Genomic DNA, 15,958 nt, shown 5'->3' on the forward strand with positions numbered 1-15,958 from the left:
TTTGTTAAATCTAATCTTTATTCAATATATGAATTTGCCCTTGTTTATTTGCTACATGGTAGAAAAAATAAGAAATCTACAGACTTTTCAGTTAATTAAAAGTACAGCCACATGTCCTGTCTTTCATTCAACATACTCTTTCTTATTTTCTTGAGTTGAAACTTGCTGATGAAATTATTATATTTAATTTGAATCTTCAATTAAATTATTCAAAGAAATCAAGAGCTAAAAAAATATCAACTTCAAACAAATATCAACAGTATCTTCACCTGTTTCAGTGAAAAGCCTTCTGCAAGCCATATTTAGCTGGAAAAGAAAACCCCACTAATATGTGTTTTTGTCCAACTGTCAGAAATTATATTAGAAAAACTTCAGAGAAGGCTGATTTTTCACTTGATACTTGCTACAGTTTGTGATTCCTAATCCAATAAATTAGAACAAAACCATTCAAGTCACTAGAATTGGCCATACTTTTCATTGTCAACTAATTGGCTGCTACAGGGCTCTTTCATTAAACATTGTGTCTGCAAAGGGCTGTCAGAAATATCAGTTGTTTTAGGAAGTGTGCATCCCTCCTTGTGGCACTGGAAACAGACAGAAAAGGATTAAAAAAAAAAAGAACTGGAACCACATGAACAGATCTCTCTCAAAACCAACCATGTGGCTATCCTTTCTTGCAGAAAGGGGAAAAAAATCCTGCAGTACTTAGATTGTCTTCAATTTTTCATAATTTCCTAAAGCTATGTCTGCAGCAGAGCTGAATTATACTGCTGGGTAAGCCTGCATTGTTTTGGAAAATGTGACCCTTTTCAAAAAGGAATAAACAAAATATGATAGCTTTGTGTGGAGTCAACAACAAACTAGACAAAACCCAGCATCTTTCACTGCTTCCTTGGGGAGAGACAAAGTCATCTTTTACGAAGCTGAACCACACACTAGGAAACTGATATGACTGGTTTCTCCCTGTTACACATTGAGTTTTGTTTGTTCTTTTGCTTTTTCTAAATAACTGCCAGAGTAAAAGACAAGTGAATATTTATTTGTATCATTTTATCCCTTTTTAAACAAGTTCTCCTAAGGCATTGAACAGCACACAAATGAAGGTTCATGATGATTCCTAAGAACTGAACAGCATTCCTCAGAGGGTGACCAAAGGACATTCCAATGTTTTTACATCCATCTTCTGCTCTTCACTCATTATTCACTGTTCTCTCTTTCATGTGCATTGTACATATTACAAGACAGCCTGATAGACTGAGATAGACCACAGACCAACACTGCTCCATGGAAAAACCATCCACACTGCACTTCCAATGCCCTTCACCAGGCTCAAAATCAGAAAGACGGTTGGTCGAGCCCACATAATCCTTGACTGCCCCTTAGCACTGAGTATTGATTAAAGGACACTGAGATTATGATTTTTTTTCCATTTGAGGCAGAAAAGAGGAATTTTTTTCCTCTACTAAGGCATGGAAAAAAATCCAAGAAACCTAAAGAGGCCTTGCACAGAAGCAGCTCTTTAACTCTTGTAACTTTTTGCCACTGGGCAGATTAGAACATTTTACAATACACTGCATGACACCAGGTACTGCTTCCAAAGCAGTATATCTCTTACTTGAGAAAATAATCTTTTCTTTTGAATTCTAGATTATATAGTAATGGCTTAAGACCATTCACAACTTCATAAGCAGAAGTTCATTATAAGCAAGCACTATGATTGTCAGATTAAAGAATATTTGCATCCTTTTTAAACAAAAGAGTTATGTTAATATCATGAATTTAATATGGAAAACTGCTAACTTACACACTTAGAAATAATACTATGCCAAAAAGAAAAATACATCTCAACCTTAACATCTGCATTAGGGAAATAATTTCATATGATTACATTCCTTTCTGTCACCTCATTTCACAAGACAACAAACTGTAAACCAACACTTAAACACTGGGTAGTGCTATGAAGAGCATTTTCTGCTACTTTTGCTTCAAAAGTGCTACTCAGCTACCATTGTGTTGTGTTAGTACCACATCCAGTATTGTATAAAGTAACTGTATAAATCACCTTCCATATTGACTTTTAATTGTAATATGTAAAATTAGTAATTTTTCAGTAAAACCTTGTAAACAAAAACACAACAACATAAAATTGTTGTTATAATGAAGCAACACTTCATTTTTATTATTTGTTTACCAGCCTTCTAATCTTCACTGTATGGTGATGGCCATCACATAGATATTATGCACCAGTAGTAATATATCTGATAAATTACACTCTTCACATACACAGCTCTCTGATCAAGTTGAGTATCTTTCACAAAAATTAAATAAATAATTTCTCAAGTCTCTATAACATCTCTAACCAAATACCTCAGAGGCCTCATTTCTTTGGAATGAGTTTTCAAATGACAAATCTTCACATCTTATCTTTAGTGTTGTTTTGGTAGAAGTAGGGGGTCACTAAGTCTTTTTGAAAGGACCTTATGGCCTTCTAGGGCTGACCAATACTTCATTTTTTAAATAAAACAGAGTACAGAAACAGCAGCTGTGTTTTTTCTAGGCTAATTTAATAACTACCACATTTAATAACATATGGGATAAGCAATGAACCCAATGAACTGCTTTTCAAGGGTTTAAGATGAAAGTTTCTCTACTCAGTCAAGCTTAAAAGCAATCTGCTCTGATTACTGCGCTTTCTTATATTTCGTTGATTTTTCCTAACTGCTTTCAATTCATTTTATCCTATCTGGTCATTTCAGAAGCAGAAACAAACATTACAAATCCTCAACACAGTAATAAAATCAATCTGTGCCAACCCACTGGTACTCAAACTGAGTTTTTACACAGGTAGACCTCGGACTTGCAGTCTGCTTGATTGCAGAAGCGATACAATATAGCACCTTATGGTAATCACCACACTGAAAAAAAGCATTGAAGAGATATAATATCTCTTTGTTGGATCAAAGTTGCTGAGAATGTTTTTAAATAGGCAATACTGATGGCCAAAAATTCTCATGGACAGTCAGAGGTGTCCATGCTCCATTTCACAACTGGACTGGCCTCAACTAGTCCCCAAATCTTTCAATTTTCTATCTTTCTCACCAGAAACTCTGCAGGGTCATGTATACAACTGCTGGTGCCTCACTGACAGTTGGAAGACTATCCACACCCCACTTTCAATTAACTGCTCCTCAAGTTCTTACTTTTAACTTTCTACCAATTGAATTGACTAATATCCCTTAAATATAAAAACCTGTGTAAACCTACAGGCCCCTCTCTTTCCTTACTGTTGATCACTTGAAATGACTTACACATATAACATCTTGACTGACCCACACTGAAGAACAGCAAAGCTGCCCTTGATTAACAATCACCATTAACACCAGAAACCCTCAGTGTTATGCTGCCAAATCCTATTCACCTGTAAGATTCTACAAAACCATTCTCTCAAACAGAGAATTTTTAATAAATCCATATAAAGTCTCCATCCCCTAGATTACCTTTGAAACTTAAGAAATGATAAAAGATATCAGTTTGTCTCACCAGAATGATCACTCAACCAGTAAAAATAATTGAGTCTATGAAAGATGAGTCACTTTCAGTATAAATTCACTTACACAAACATGCATGGATTTACTGCCTCACCTACTTATGATCAAACAATCTTTGTGTTAACACTCAAAATTCTTTAAGTCCAAAATTGAGTGTTTACTAAATAAGTTTGATCATCTGAAATCAAATACATACAAATATTTGTACACACTAACTGATTTTGTATGAAGTTTTTAAAAACTCATGGCTGGCAGGGCTAACTATGAAATTCAGCTCAATGGCTTTATCAAATCTGAGATACTTTGTTTCTCTGCTAAATAGCTTACTGAAGGGAGATACTTTCTTTTAACACAGTTCTTCCTTACTGCTTATTCTACTTTGAAGTCAATAGCAATTGCATTGCCGCTTGCATGCTGCCTAAAACAAAGGGAAGGCTTTTGATTTGCCTTTGTATAATGCATGGGGAACAGGCTGGAGAAATTGGGTCTTGGTTTTTCACAGCTAAATATTATAGCTTTCTGAGAGAAAAATTTGAAGTGAATATGTCTTACTAAAAAATGTTCCTTCTCCTCCTATTTTGAAAACTGTTTTCCCTTCCATCTGTCACGGGTACATATTTAAAATTTAAATATATGTTTAAAACCAGCATGAACTCTGAGAATTTTGCTGAAATTCTTGATTTTATGCCATAAGTAATAAATTGTGGGAAATCTGCCCTAGACAACTACTCAACACTCTCTCTCCAATGAACTTCAGGATCTGACTTTTGTGAGTTTATATGGAAGAAAGCACAGAAACCACCCCATTTTAACGATTTAAAAAAATCAATATTAAATCTTTCTGTGACACATTTGATCATTCAGTACCATTGATCTTTAGGGGACTTTACCTTAAGTAACATAAAGGTACTTAAATCAGTGCTGTATAAGCTGCCCAGAGCTAAGAGTGCTCCATCAGCATGGTGTTCTGAGAATAACAGCAGCACAGCTGATATAATGTTCTGCCATGGCTAAGCATGTCTATGACTCTTTGGGGGGAAATGAACACATGAGAGTTTACTTTCAGCAGTTGTAACCAGGTTGTATAAGAGGCCCTAAATGTCCAAATCCATCATCACTACAATAAATAGCTGTGCTTAGTCCATTCTTGTATAAGAATTCAGGCTAACCTACTGGGAGGCATGAGCAACCATACTGTGACAGGCAAAGAAAAATCACATTGCCAGCACTGACTGACTCAGCTACAAGTGGCTTTGTCAGCAGCGGTTGATTTGAATTTCAGCATTCCCGCAGCATCATTAATTAATCCAGAGTACAGGAATTTCATGGAAGTTGTAAGGATTAGCCAATTAATTCTATGCTTACAATACTGTTTAACTCAATTTAGAGATTTCTGGATGGAAACAGAAGTAGAGTGCAGTAATGGCCAGCTTTAAAAGTGTTTACACCAGTTCATAAGAAAGGAAAATGGTTTTATCTCTTACCTATCAGACCTTTCTCAAGGGTAAAGGATTTGTTCGTGAACATGCATTCAAATGCCACAATATGGAAAACTTTGTTCACTGTGTTGTGGGTCCCAACAATTCGAATATACCTATAGGGAAACAAAAAATGGTAAACAGCACAAGTTAAACATGACCAACTTCTGTGCACTTAAATATAATTGATTCAGTTAGACTGTAACATGCAGACCCATAAGAACTGAGTAATTGCTTAAAAAAAAGAAAAAGGAGTAAAAAAGAATATCAATTTCATAGCAGGTTTGCATCTAGTCCAGCATTTCATGCTGGCTCCAGTGCAATTTAAGAAGAAAAAACACATCTTTAAAGAGATGTGGAATCTGTTAAAAATGTTTCTGGATTAATTTGCCAAGAAAAGCAAAATTAGGGACCTTCTGTTTCTGAAATGGTCTGTTAGTGCAAATACATGTTCACGGAGGTTTTAAATACTAATACTAATAATAACAGTAATAATAATAACAACAAGAACAACAGTAATAATCATCCTTTTATGAACAAATTTTCAGCACTGTGAAAAATGTCATACAGCCAGGACGAACGCAAAAAAGGAGTCAGGCTTTTCTTCCAAAGCCAAAAATCAATTCCATTTTATTAAGACTGTTTCTAATTCTAACACTGGATGTACAGGATATCAATCTCTGTTGGTGTATCTTTTATTAACAATGAAAAAAAACTCATTCAAATATTATGAAACAAAGCTATTCTGGGTTTCATGCCTGGTGGTATAACTCACATTTCCACACCCGAATTGCAAATCAAATAGAGCTGCTCTCAAACACTGTGACCTATTCACCTGCTGCATTACCCTGGAGGTTTCACCTTCCATAAACAACCACTAACCTTGATTCAGTCTGATCCTGCATTTTCTGTAGAGATCCAACAGTTCTTACTGTAAATTTTGAAAAATCTCAAAAGGACTATAGTACACCTCTCAACAAATGCTGAACAAGCAACCAGAAAACTACCTAAACCAAATATCAATTACTTCACAAGATGGGTTAGCCACACTTACAGAAAACTTTGTATGAATTTAACTCATTTCAATTATCAACTATCAGAATGTATGAATCTTAGTCTGTCTTTCATTTACATGCTATAATTATATTGGCCATTCACCAATAGCATCATTGTGGCTTGTGTTCTTCATCAGATCAAGTTGAGAAGATACACAGTATATTTTCTAAGATTTTCTTTTTAACAAATAAAACAACCATCATAGCTATTTACTGTTTCCAAATTTCATTTAAAAATTATTTAAATAATCATAATTGGGAACAAAGAATTCTATGCTATTGCCTAATTAGTATTAACTCGCAGATCAATCAATTATCACAGTAGCAAATGTCTTGAAAGTAATTCTATGTAGAAAAAACAGTTGCAAAAGTGGAGAAAATATTTATTATTCACAAAGAAGATGAACCTGTGTTTTAAGAGTAAAGCAGAACTTAGCCCTTATGCTGTAGCTGTGCCAAGTGCCTGTGAAGAGTATTGCAGGAATCTTGGTTGACAGGCAGGCAAACAGGAGGTGTTTCCCCAGACCTGCCCATGTGAACCAGCTGACATTTTCTTATGAACTCACGACTGTTGTGTTGTGTTGGTATGTTCTGTTCTCCACATGTTTTGCAATGGTTCTGCCCTGGTTCTCCCTCCCCTCCCTGTACTTGTCAGTTACTCTGGTTCCTCCCCGGTTTCTCTGGAGATTTTCTCTGGAGATCGAGGTATATTTTTCTAAACCCCTCCCCACTGCCCTGCCAGTCACTCTCTGCCACCACCTTTTTCTCTGGAAACTTCTGTCTAGGGCACGGAGTGATTGGTTCAGGGGCCGGGGCCCCTCCTCCAAGTTGTTATCATTGGTATTTCCCTTATGTCAATTTCCTGTACCCCACTCCCCTCTGCACTGCTATTTGCCCGAAGACAGGCTCCTCCCCTGTAACCCTCTCCTTTATAACTTGCTGTAGTCCCTCCCATGCTCTCTTCTGTTGCTGGCTTCCCTGGGAGCTTCAATAAACCTGGACTTGCCCCAACTGCAGAGCGCTCTCTTATTTCCTGCCGGTTGTAGCCAGAGGCGGCCTCGTCCTCCTGCAAGGAAGCATCACTGCTATAACGCAGGGTGCTCTCCTTAGGCACAGTCCCAAAGACCAAGAGCGGGACAGGGCCCCCCAAGCTGCAAGCGGTGCTGGCCAGCTTGCCAGGACGCTCGAGAAGGCCGACCCTTCTTCTCTCTCGCCGCGCTGCTTCACACGACCACAGTTCAAACCCTAAACACACAGGGAATGTCCAAAATTCGACAATGGTAACTGATCTTGTTCCCTCCAGCCTCAGAAGCACAGAATTCAATTAAACACAGGAATAATTCTGGAATATTTTGAAGTGCACATGGAGCCTGGCTTGCCATAGACACTCCCTTGACTCTCCCAGGCAAGGAAGATATTGATTGAGTCATGCTGTTTGGACAAAACGCACAGTCAAACCACCAGAGTGTTACTAATGGAGATGTACTTTGACACCCTTCAGTTACGCTTCCCTGCATTAAAGAGCTTAGAGAATAAACAAAGTAACAAGATTAATAGGAACACAAGAAACTGCTTCATAATTAGCTTTAAAAGCTAATTTACTTAGATTTTTTGTGTTATAAAATTGTATCATTAGATCAAACTTCTTGATTGTTTGTTCAGAGCAACTGGAAGTTGTTCAAATTCCTGTCAGCAACAAAGCAGGTTCACATGACACAAAGTTATCTATGAATCTTTGATTGCAGAGTAAAAGAATCACAGTCCAATGCCTAGACTAGCTCCACTGTTTATGGATGTTAGACTCAACTGACGAGACTGGAAGACAGAAAAAAACCCCTGAATCATTCTTTAATGAAAAAAACCTTGATCAATTTGTGGGGTTTAAACAGACTTCCCTAGCAGGTAAACAGGAATGCAACATGAAAATTTTCCCCCTTACTTTTGTTTTCTGGCCCTTTTTGAGAATAATGGATACTGATAATATATAAGTGCTCTAGAGTTTCATTCATATGTCACAGACTTCTCTAGCCACATAGAGTCAAGCTACACATGACCTTAAAATCCTTACAACAGGAATATCAGAAAAATCTGGTTAGTGTTTTTTTTTCCCCACTACCAAGAAAATTGTTTTGACTATAGGGAAACAGCATGTTCTACTGGATCTTGGTAGCATTTTAAAGGACTGAAATTTGACCTGGGCTGATTAATTAGGCACCTACATGGCAACATCTCTCATTATCCCCCATTCTTCCAAGAGCAATTATTCTCCTTCATATGAAATTACAATATTTGTACTCTGATGTGACTACATATCTGAACAACTAAATTATGTTTTACTTCTGCTCTTTACATCTGTAAAGCTGACACATATAATTCAGATCACAGCAGCTGCAGATCACACCACTGATTCTGCTGTGGATACCCAAAGGACCACAAACACCAAAGCTCAGCTGCCTACATCATCACAACAGTGCTTAGGAAATATGTGTCAAAGCATGAAAATATGCATACTCTAGGAGTCATTTTAATCCTTCATTATAATAACAGCAGTAAGATACAGACAAACTAAAATATATTAAGCACAAACTCCAATCCCTTGAGACTATTGAGACAGAAGACTAAATAAAGGGAGGGAATGGAAATTAACAGGTATTTTGCACTGATATCCACTCTTCAGTTACTATCAAAGCAACCTAGAATAGCAACAGCAAACTCAATGAACTAAATGTAATCAGTACAAAATGCACTCATGAAATTGGCATTTCATTTTCCTTTATGGAGCATTTGGTATGAGACACCAGTGCCAAAATTAACTACAGACTTTATACCTCTTCTAACTGCTTAGAACCACTAAAATTCACATTCCAATCACTGCCACTAAGATGCATGAGGCACAGCCCAACACACAAGGGCATTAAAAGACATTGTGTTTGTTTTTCAGTGGAAAAGGAAACAGTGTTATTCAACACCGCTTAAACTCCATTTATTGACAGCTCCCTAAAACGAATAATCCTTCAGACTCACACAGCTGAATCAACAAACCTGTGGCAAGAAGATAGAAAAAACAAGGAAGAAAAATCTATTGCCAGCATTAAATCATGTGGGAGAACAGTGGACACAAATAAATACATAATATAAATAATTAAGCCAGAACAAACATGAAAACATATCTGTCTTTTGACAGAAGACAAGTTTTCCTGCCCTTAGACAGGCAAGTCTAATAAAGTCTATTTTATACCAGAGGAAATCCCTGCTGCAAATATTGAAAACAACTGTGACAAATTAAATAAAACACTTACACAAGACAAAATCATTGAACTCCAGTAGAAAAAGTACATCTAACACCTACAGAACCTGGACAGTAACAAACATTTTCACCTTGGAAATACAACTGACGTGAAGCAGTTTGAAAACACAGGATATTTCCCTTTGTAATGTGCCAGAATGTGTATGCAGGTATTTTATGCTGGGGCATTCAAGTGACTAAAAATATCGGTATACAACACTTAAACAGGACATGTAATTGTTTGTGTACCACATGTAAGCAACATGTCAACCAATCAACCAGTGCTTCTCAAAGGATATAACCAAATTAACACTGATGTGCTTTGGAACATAAGTAAGACTTGCACAATGTGGTAATAGATTGTGTACTCCATACATAATAATCTGTAAGAACAATAAGTTTACAAATGCTTTGTTCTTTTCTAATGATTTCCCATTTTTATTTCTTTAAAACAAAAAACCCCCAGTTTTGGGTAAACCGGCTTTAACCTCCATCTTCACACTATATGCATCTCTAGTTCCAATGAAGTTCTCAATCTGAACCTGGTTCACCTGGTTTTATTTTGGGTCAGATCTCAACCCAAAACAGCTCAGTTTCCTAGAACCCATCTGGATATGAGCAGAAATCTGCAATCACACCTGTTCTCATAATGGACTTCCACTGTAAGAACACAAAATAAAATATGAGAAGATATGAAGATCTGGATGACATGAAATCTATATTTAAACCATACTCCTGATTTGACTTCGCAGCCAAGCACAACTTAAATATCACCTTGACTTATCTTTATGCCATCTCTACTCAATACACAAAATGGGACTCTATTTAACTGTGTAGAAAAAAATAGTTTTTAAATAGAGAAGAAAGCATTGTTCTTCAGAAAGTCTAGTTCTAAAACAAACTGGACAGGGGGATTCAGAGAACAGACACGAGCTGGCTCTGCACACCTTCCAGGCGGATGTGACATGAAGCCACATTCTTTCCAAAGTGAGCCTCATCTTCAGTAGAACTAATTTTCTTTGAATCACACTACATCCTCATGAGGTTTTATGACTTAGGATCAATTGAGCTTCATTGTATAGATACATTGAAGCTTCCACATTTTTAAACATATCAAACAAAACATGAGAAAATACAGGAAAGTGCTGTTCAGTGAAATCTGAGAGTGTTTGCCATTTTCCCCAGCTTCTCTTGCTCCACCAGTCTGTGAATTTATCATGCAATACTTCTTTCTTGCTCCAGTGACACTTCAGTAAATGCTGTCTAGATCTAGACTAGAATCAGACTATAAACAATACAAGAAAGAAACACCTGAAAAGTATTAGAAAAAAGAGAGGGAGGATGGAAGGACAGAAGAAAGGAAAAGAAAGATACATTGATTTCAATCCGCATCAAGGTAGCTCAACAAAGAAATAACAGTACTTTTGACCCGTGCTTAAAAAAGAAAAGAAATTTGAAATTCATCCTATAAAAATGTAATGAAGATACATAAAAAAATTTGTATTTAGCTCTGGCATCACAAAAATCTGACAGACAGTGGTAAAGAAGGGTGGATTTAAAAAAAAAAGTCTGAAAAGTATTTTAAAAAAGGAGGCAATTATTGAAGAATCCTTTTAATATAAGTGTTGTTTGGATGAATCATTACTAATCAGAAACACAGTAACTCCTGGTATTTGAGCTCACAGACGTAAGAGAATAAGAGAAGACCTCAAAAGGGGGTCACAAATACACATGAAGAATTAAATGTTTAAGGTAAAAAGAGCCCTAACAAACTGACCAACAAACAAATAAACTAAATGCTCGACGACTAAATAAACCACCACTCCTATCCAAACAGTATAACATTTTACCTACAGAAAAATACATCCAAGGATATATGCAAGAAACCTTAGCATCCATTATGTTAAAATTATACTAGAAAACTACTAAACAATACTCAAATGAAAACAGCTAAATATTGGTAACATTAAAATGACTGATTATATATTTTTCATCAATATTTTTATGATTTGAAAACTTGTACCTGCAGATACAACTTCTTATACTTGCAGGTGATTAGAAAATTGATGCAAAGTATTGCTGGCTCAATTTCAAATCTGCTACTCAGTTTTGGAGTGCTGAAATATGGGGTAATTCATGAAGCAAAGTATGTCTCATACATTTTAAACATTTTGTGTAGCATGTAGTGTTACTACTCAAGTGTGGGCTGGATCTGGGGAAAGAATGCCTTTGTTAACTGAACAAGATTTGGTTCTTTAACTAAAGATATGATCATACAATTATTAAACCCCTGTACTACCAGTGATTTATGGATTTACAAACACCAGCCAACAGTAAGTGTACCACAAGAAATATCAACTTCAATTGTTCAACATTAGGAGCAATGTTTTTAGGAACAAAACCACTAAAAATAAAAAATTACAAGTAATGTCCCATCCAAAGCAGTGGAATGTCAGTTCTGAGTGCTTTGGTGCTCCTTTCTAACATAAAGTGTGCAATACCTGCTCCTGATAACACACAGCTTAGCCAAACTTTTAAACTATGATCATTCTTTAGATGGATTTTAGAAATTATTATTGAAGACTAAAATTCACATGAAATATATATCAAATACTTTGAAAGAGTGTTTGTGAAACAAATGTCTGATGTGAGACAGAACAGTGAAAGCATCAACCAATTATTTCTAAATTCACCAAGTTCTGTCTTTTATGAAAAAAATCTCAGATGATATCCACTAGCAGTATCATCTGCTATACATATATGCCATTGCTACCTCAGTTAATCAGTGTCTCTAAATTTCCTTGCTTATACTTTCCAGCATATTGAAGACCCAACTCTTAGCTACTGCAGGCCTGAACTGAGCTGTAAAATAAAGGACAAAAGAAATATTATTTATGGGCCTATTAATCAAACACAGACAGTGCAGCAGATTCAATCTTGTAAGCTTCATAGGTCTAGTTCTTTTAAAATCAAATTGTGTTTTACTGAAAATAATTGATGACATGGTGAAAGAAGATCATAAATTTGGATTACAAGTAGGTGGTCTGTATTAACCTGTACAAACACTCCTACACAGCTCATCAGCAATGAGATGGCAAAAGGGAAGGGTAGTGACTTCCAATATATGTACACAAATAATAAAATCTCCAGAAACTCAAGTTCATGTGAGAATAGCTGAATTATGGTTAAAGACAGAGCATTTAAGACAGACAACTACTATATTGATGTCTTGTTCTCACTGCTTCACTTTTTTTTGATATTTGTTTTAATTATAGAGTTATAGCCACATGTATCACACAAGATTTGCCACATTTCTCTTGCTGATTATTAAGCAGTAAGAACTGTTTAATTCAGAACAGCACTCTGCAGTATTGCACCAATTAAACTGATTACAATGGATATTTATTCACTGAAACATTATCATCAGCCTGGAGTGGCACACTGAGTGCCACAGCCCCAAGAAAATGTTATTATTTTGTTAAAATATAGTTCTTGTTCTCCTACAAAACAAAAGTAACTTGTTTGACATGTTTATGAAATACACCACTTGTGAGCAGATCTGCAGAAAACAGAAATATATTGACTGAGCTACTGAATTCAGATCTCTTCAACTGGTTCCTTAACCAAAGAACAATAACCACTCAAGAAGTTCTCCTCTTGTGGTTAAGCATCTAAAAATATTAAACTGTTTTAAATCTAATTTCATAAATCTTAAAATCATTTTGGGTGCAATGGAAGAAAAGAAGAAATGGCAACCAGAAAAAAAAAAGTAAGGCTTTTCTTCCAAACTTTATTTCTTTCAGTGTGTAATAAAAAGTGAAGTTCTCACCTGCCCAAAATTCCCCAACACTGACTAAGCTGCACATAGGTTACTTCTAGGTGATACTAATCCAGTGGGAGATTGTAACCATTGATACACTGACTACCTCCTCAGAAGGAACTCCAGACTCAAATGGAAGGAAGAACACTACTTATAGAATAATTAACATGGGAAGTGAGGAATATAACTAACAAATAGGGGTTTGGGTACTAATTAATGCAGAAGTTATGTAATTGCTAACCAATGAATGCTGATGCATTTGTTTGTTGAAATGTATAAATAGTGTAAAGTTTTGATGGTCAGGGAGCCAGTATTTTATGCATTACCACCCAGATCCCTACCTGGAGCAAACTAGAATAAAAAATAGAAATTACTCTCCTCAGTGTGTGAATTGATGCTGCACAGGTAACGAGCCTGTGTTTAACACAACAATAATGCATATTTGTATCAGTAGCAACAAAAAATCTGCTTTGGTCTTTCTTAGTAATGCCTTCCAAAAACTTAGTAACAGATTCTACAGAGCTTTGGAAAGACATGAGAAAGTCAGTACTCTTGCCTGTGCACAAAAATTTCGAACGGTTGCCAGATGACTACTTCTGTAGTGAAGTAAGCTTTATGGCCATGGAAAAAGCCAGAGTAATAACTTCCTTCACTATGAACAAAGAATCTCTTATCTGAGAATGAAACAGAGCTTTATCTGGATGCCTACTTGAAGACAGAATGCATTAAGCCATCATCCATTTGGCTATCTATATATTAAAAACTGCCAAAGTGCAGTTTAATCAACTGTTTCAAAAAGTAACAAACTCCCTGAGCATAAGAACTGCACTGAAAATGCTGGAAGTTGCAAATCAATAGGCTTAGAGCCAACTTATGACAAAATAAAGCATTCTTAAATAATTTAATGATCTACCTAGGATCCTCTAATGTAACAAACTTATTTCTTTTTCATAAACCTCTGCCTATTTCAATTCAGATGACATGCAGTACTTCTTTTCTGAGCTTAAAGCTGTTTCTGAAATATTTTCATTACTCAAAAAGGTACTGTATTAGACCCCAAATCAGATAAATCTTGATACCTTTTTCCTCTACTGTTAAATTTTGAACTATGTTCAAAACCACTCAAATGCAGCTCAAAAATTCATATATACATATAGATATATATATGTAAAGAAAATGTGAAGGAGATTTTTTAAGTGCTCTGATCCATCTAAATGCTTACCACAATATCCTTGACACCACCTTATAAACCTGTGTCACGCTTCTGATTTCACCTCAATAGCAGCTGGAAGAAGAATTCTGCTTATACAGCACATCTCTAGCACTGACAAGAGTTTCCAACATTTGGTTTGATGGGAACTTGTTTTCTTTGACTTCTACTTTTGACTGTTTCTGAATTCAGTCAGCTAGCACTTAGAATGTGACTCCTCAATGAAGAAATAAACCACTATACCTGAACTAAAAAGTCAGGAAAAACAAGCATAGGAAAAGACAAAAAAAGAAAAATAAGTAAAAGGTATTTCCTTATACTGCACAGCAGGTAAGGTCGTGAGAATGAAATCAGTGATTTAGGATATTAGCTCTAACAATTGTACAGTCCATCAGAAACCTGCAGTTACACATTTGTGTTGGAATCAGCTAAGCTGCTCTATTCATGTGCTTCTTTCACCACAGCTACCCTCAGGATATTTGATAGCTCTCCATTGTTATTACTTTGTATGTGGCCTTTCCAAAGTGGCTGCGAGCATACACAACGGCTCTCTTATTTGAAATCCAATTAAATCATTACAACATTACACTGGAAAAACGGCCACTGAAAGGCATTAGGTTGTATTGTATCTTCTTCAAGCAAGTTTTTTCCCTTAAATAACACTATTCTTACCTCAGAAGTGACAGAAGAGCTCTGTGGAAGAGTGTCTTTTAAATGAATCTACCACACAGTTATATGGATCTCAGTTCTATGGACATAAACTTCATTAGCACATCAATTCAATTTTCCTGAATGTCTTGCATTACCTTTTAAAACATCTACTTCACTTTATTAAGCTGATAATTTGAACTCAGTACTGCATTATTTTGATATATAACTAAAAGATGAGTTAATGCATTTTATTCTTATATATGAATGCAGTGAAAACATGTTTCAGGAGGCAGCTCTTTGTCATACTTCACTGCTTTATTCCTAGTTGTAACTGATGTCAGTTAGGTGGCTATTATGAGTCTAATAGTACCTTTTCCTCAATAATAATATTATTATTCTCAGTCTAATGACATAAATATCCATTTAGAAATGGAGGCAATCAATATTATTTATTGCTATTTTCCATTAACTAGAAATTTACAGAGAATACAAGGCTGTGACTTCTTTCTGTCCTTCATGGAGTAGAACCTTTGAACTTCAGAACTAAGGCTCCCCCATCTGACCTTCCTCACCTGGCCTCTCTGACCTTCTTTACCTATGCTGAAACTCAATTTTTCTCACTTAATTTTCCTATCTTTTACTCTCCACCTCTCTGTTCACACATTCTTTCCTTCACCTTGACACCCCATCTCCCTACTATGTCATGTATCCTAAAATAGACAGTGTATTTGATATAGTCAAAATGAATCTTGATATACTTAGAATACAGTCTCCAGATTTTAGTGGAAATCAATAATTAACCTTTGTACTTTTCATCATAAAATGACATTTAAATACCCTACTGCCCATATATTTAGCAGGTAGCTGTAGTATTGATCTATATATATATATATCTTTTGATGTATACCCT

The 15,958-nt window shown here is 35.8% G+C and overlaps 1 protein-coding gene across 2 annotated transcripts in view; it reads right to left on the reverse strand.

Annotated features, from left to right (window-relative positions):
- BTBD9 (BTB domain containing 9) overlaps positions 1-15,958 on the reverse strand; it is a 114,745-nt gene that overhangs the window by 40,075 nt on the left and 58,712 nt on the right. For both annotated transcript variants that reach the window (XM_054629705.2, XM_077175805.1), the window contains exon 8: positions 5,033-5,142. In XM_054629705.2, the coding sequence (XP_054485680.1) occupies positions 5,033-5,142 (110 nt within the window). The remainder of the gene's footprint in view (positions 1-5,032; positions 5,143-15,958) is intronic.

Source organism: Agelaius phoeniceus, chromosome 3 (assembly GCF_051311805.1).
Source record: "Agelaius phoeniceus isolate bAgePho1 chromosome 3, bAgePho1.hap1, whole genome shotgun sequence".
Taxonomy (NCBI): domain Eukaryota; kingdom Metazoa; phylum Chordata; class Aves; order Passeriformes; family Icteridae; genus Agelaius; species Agelaius phoeniceus.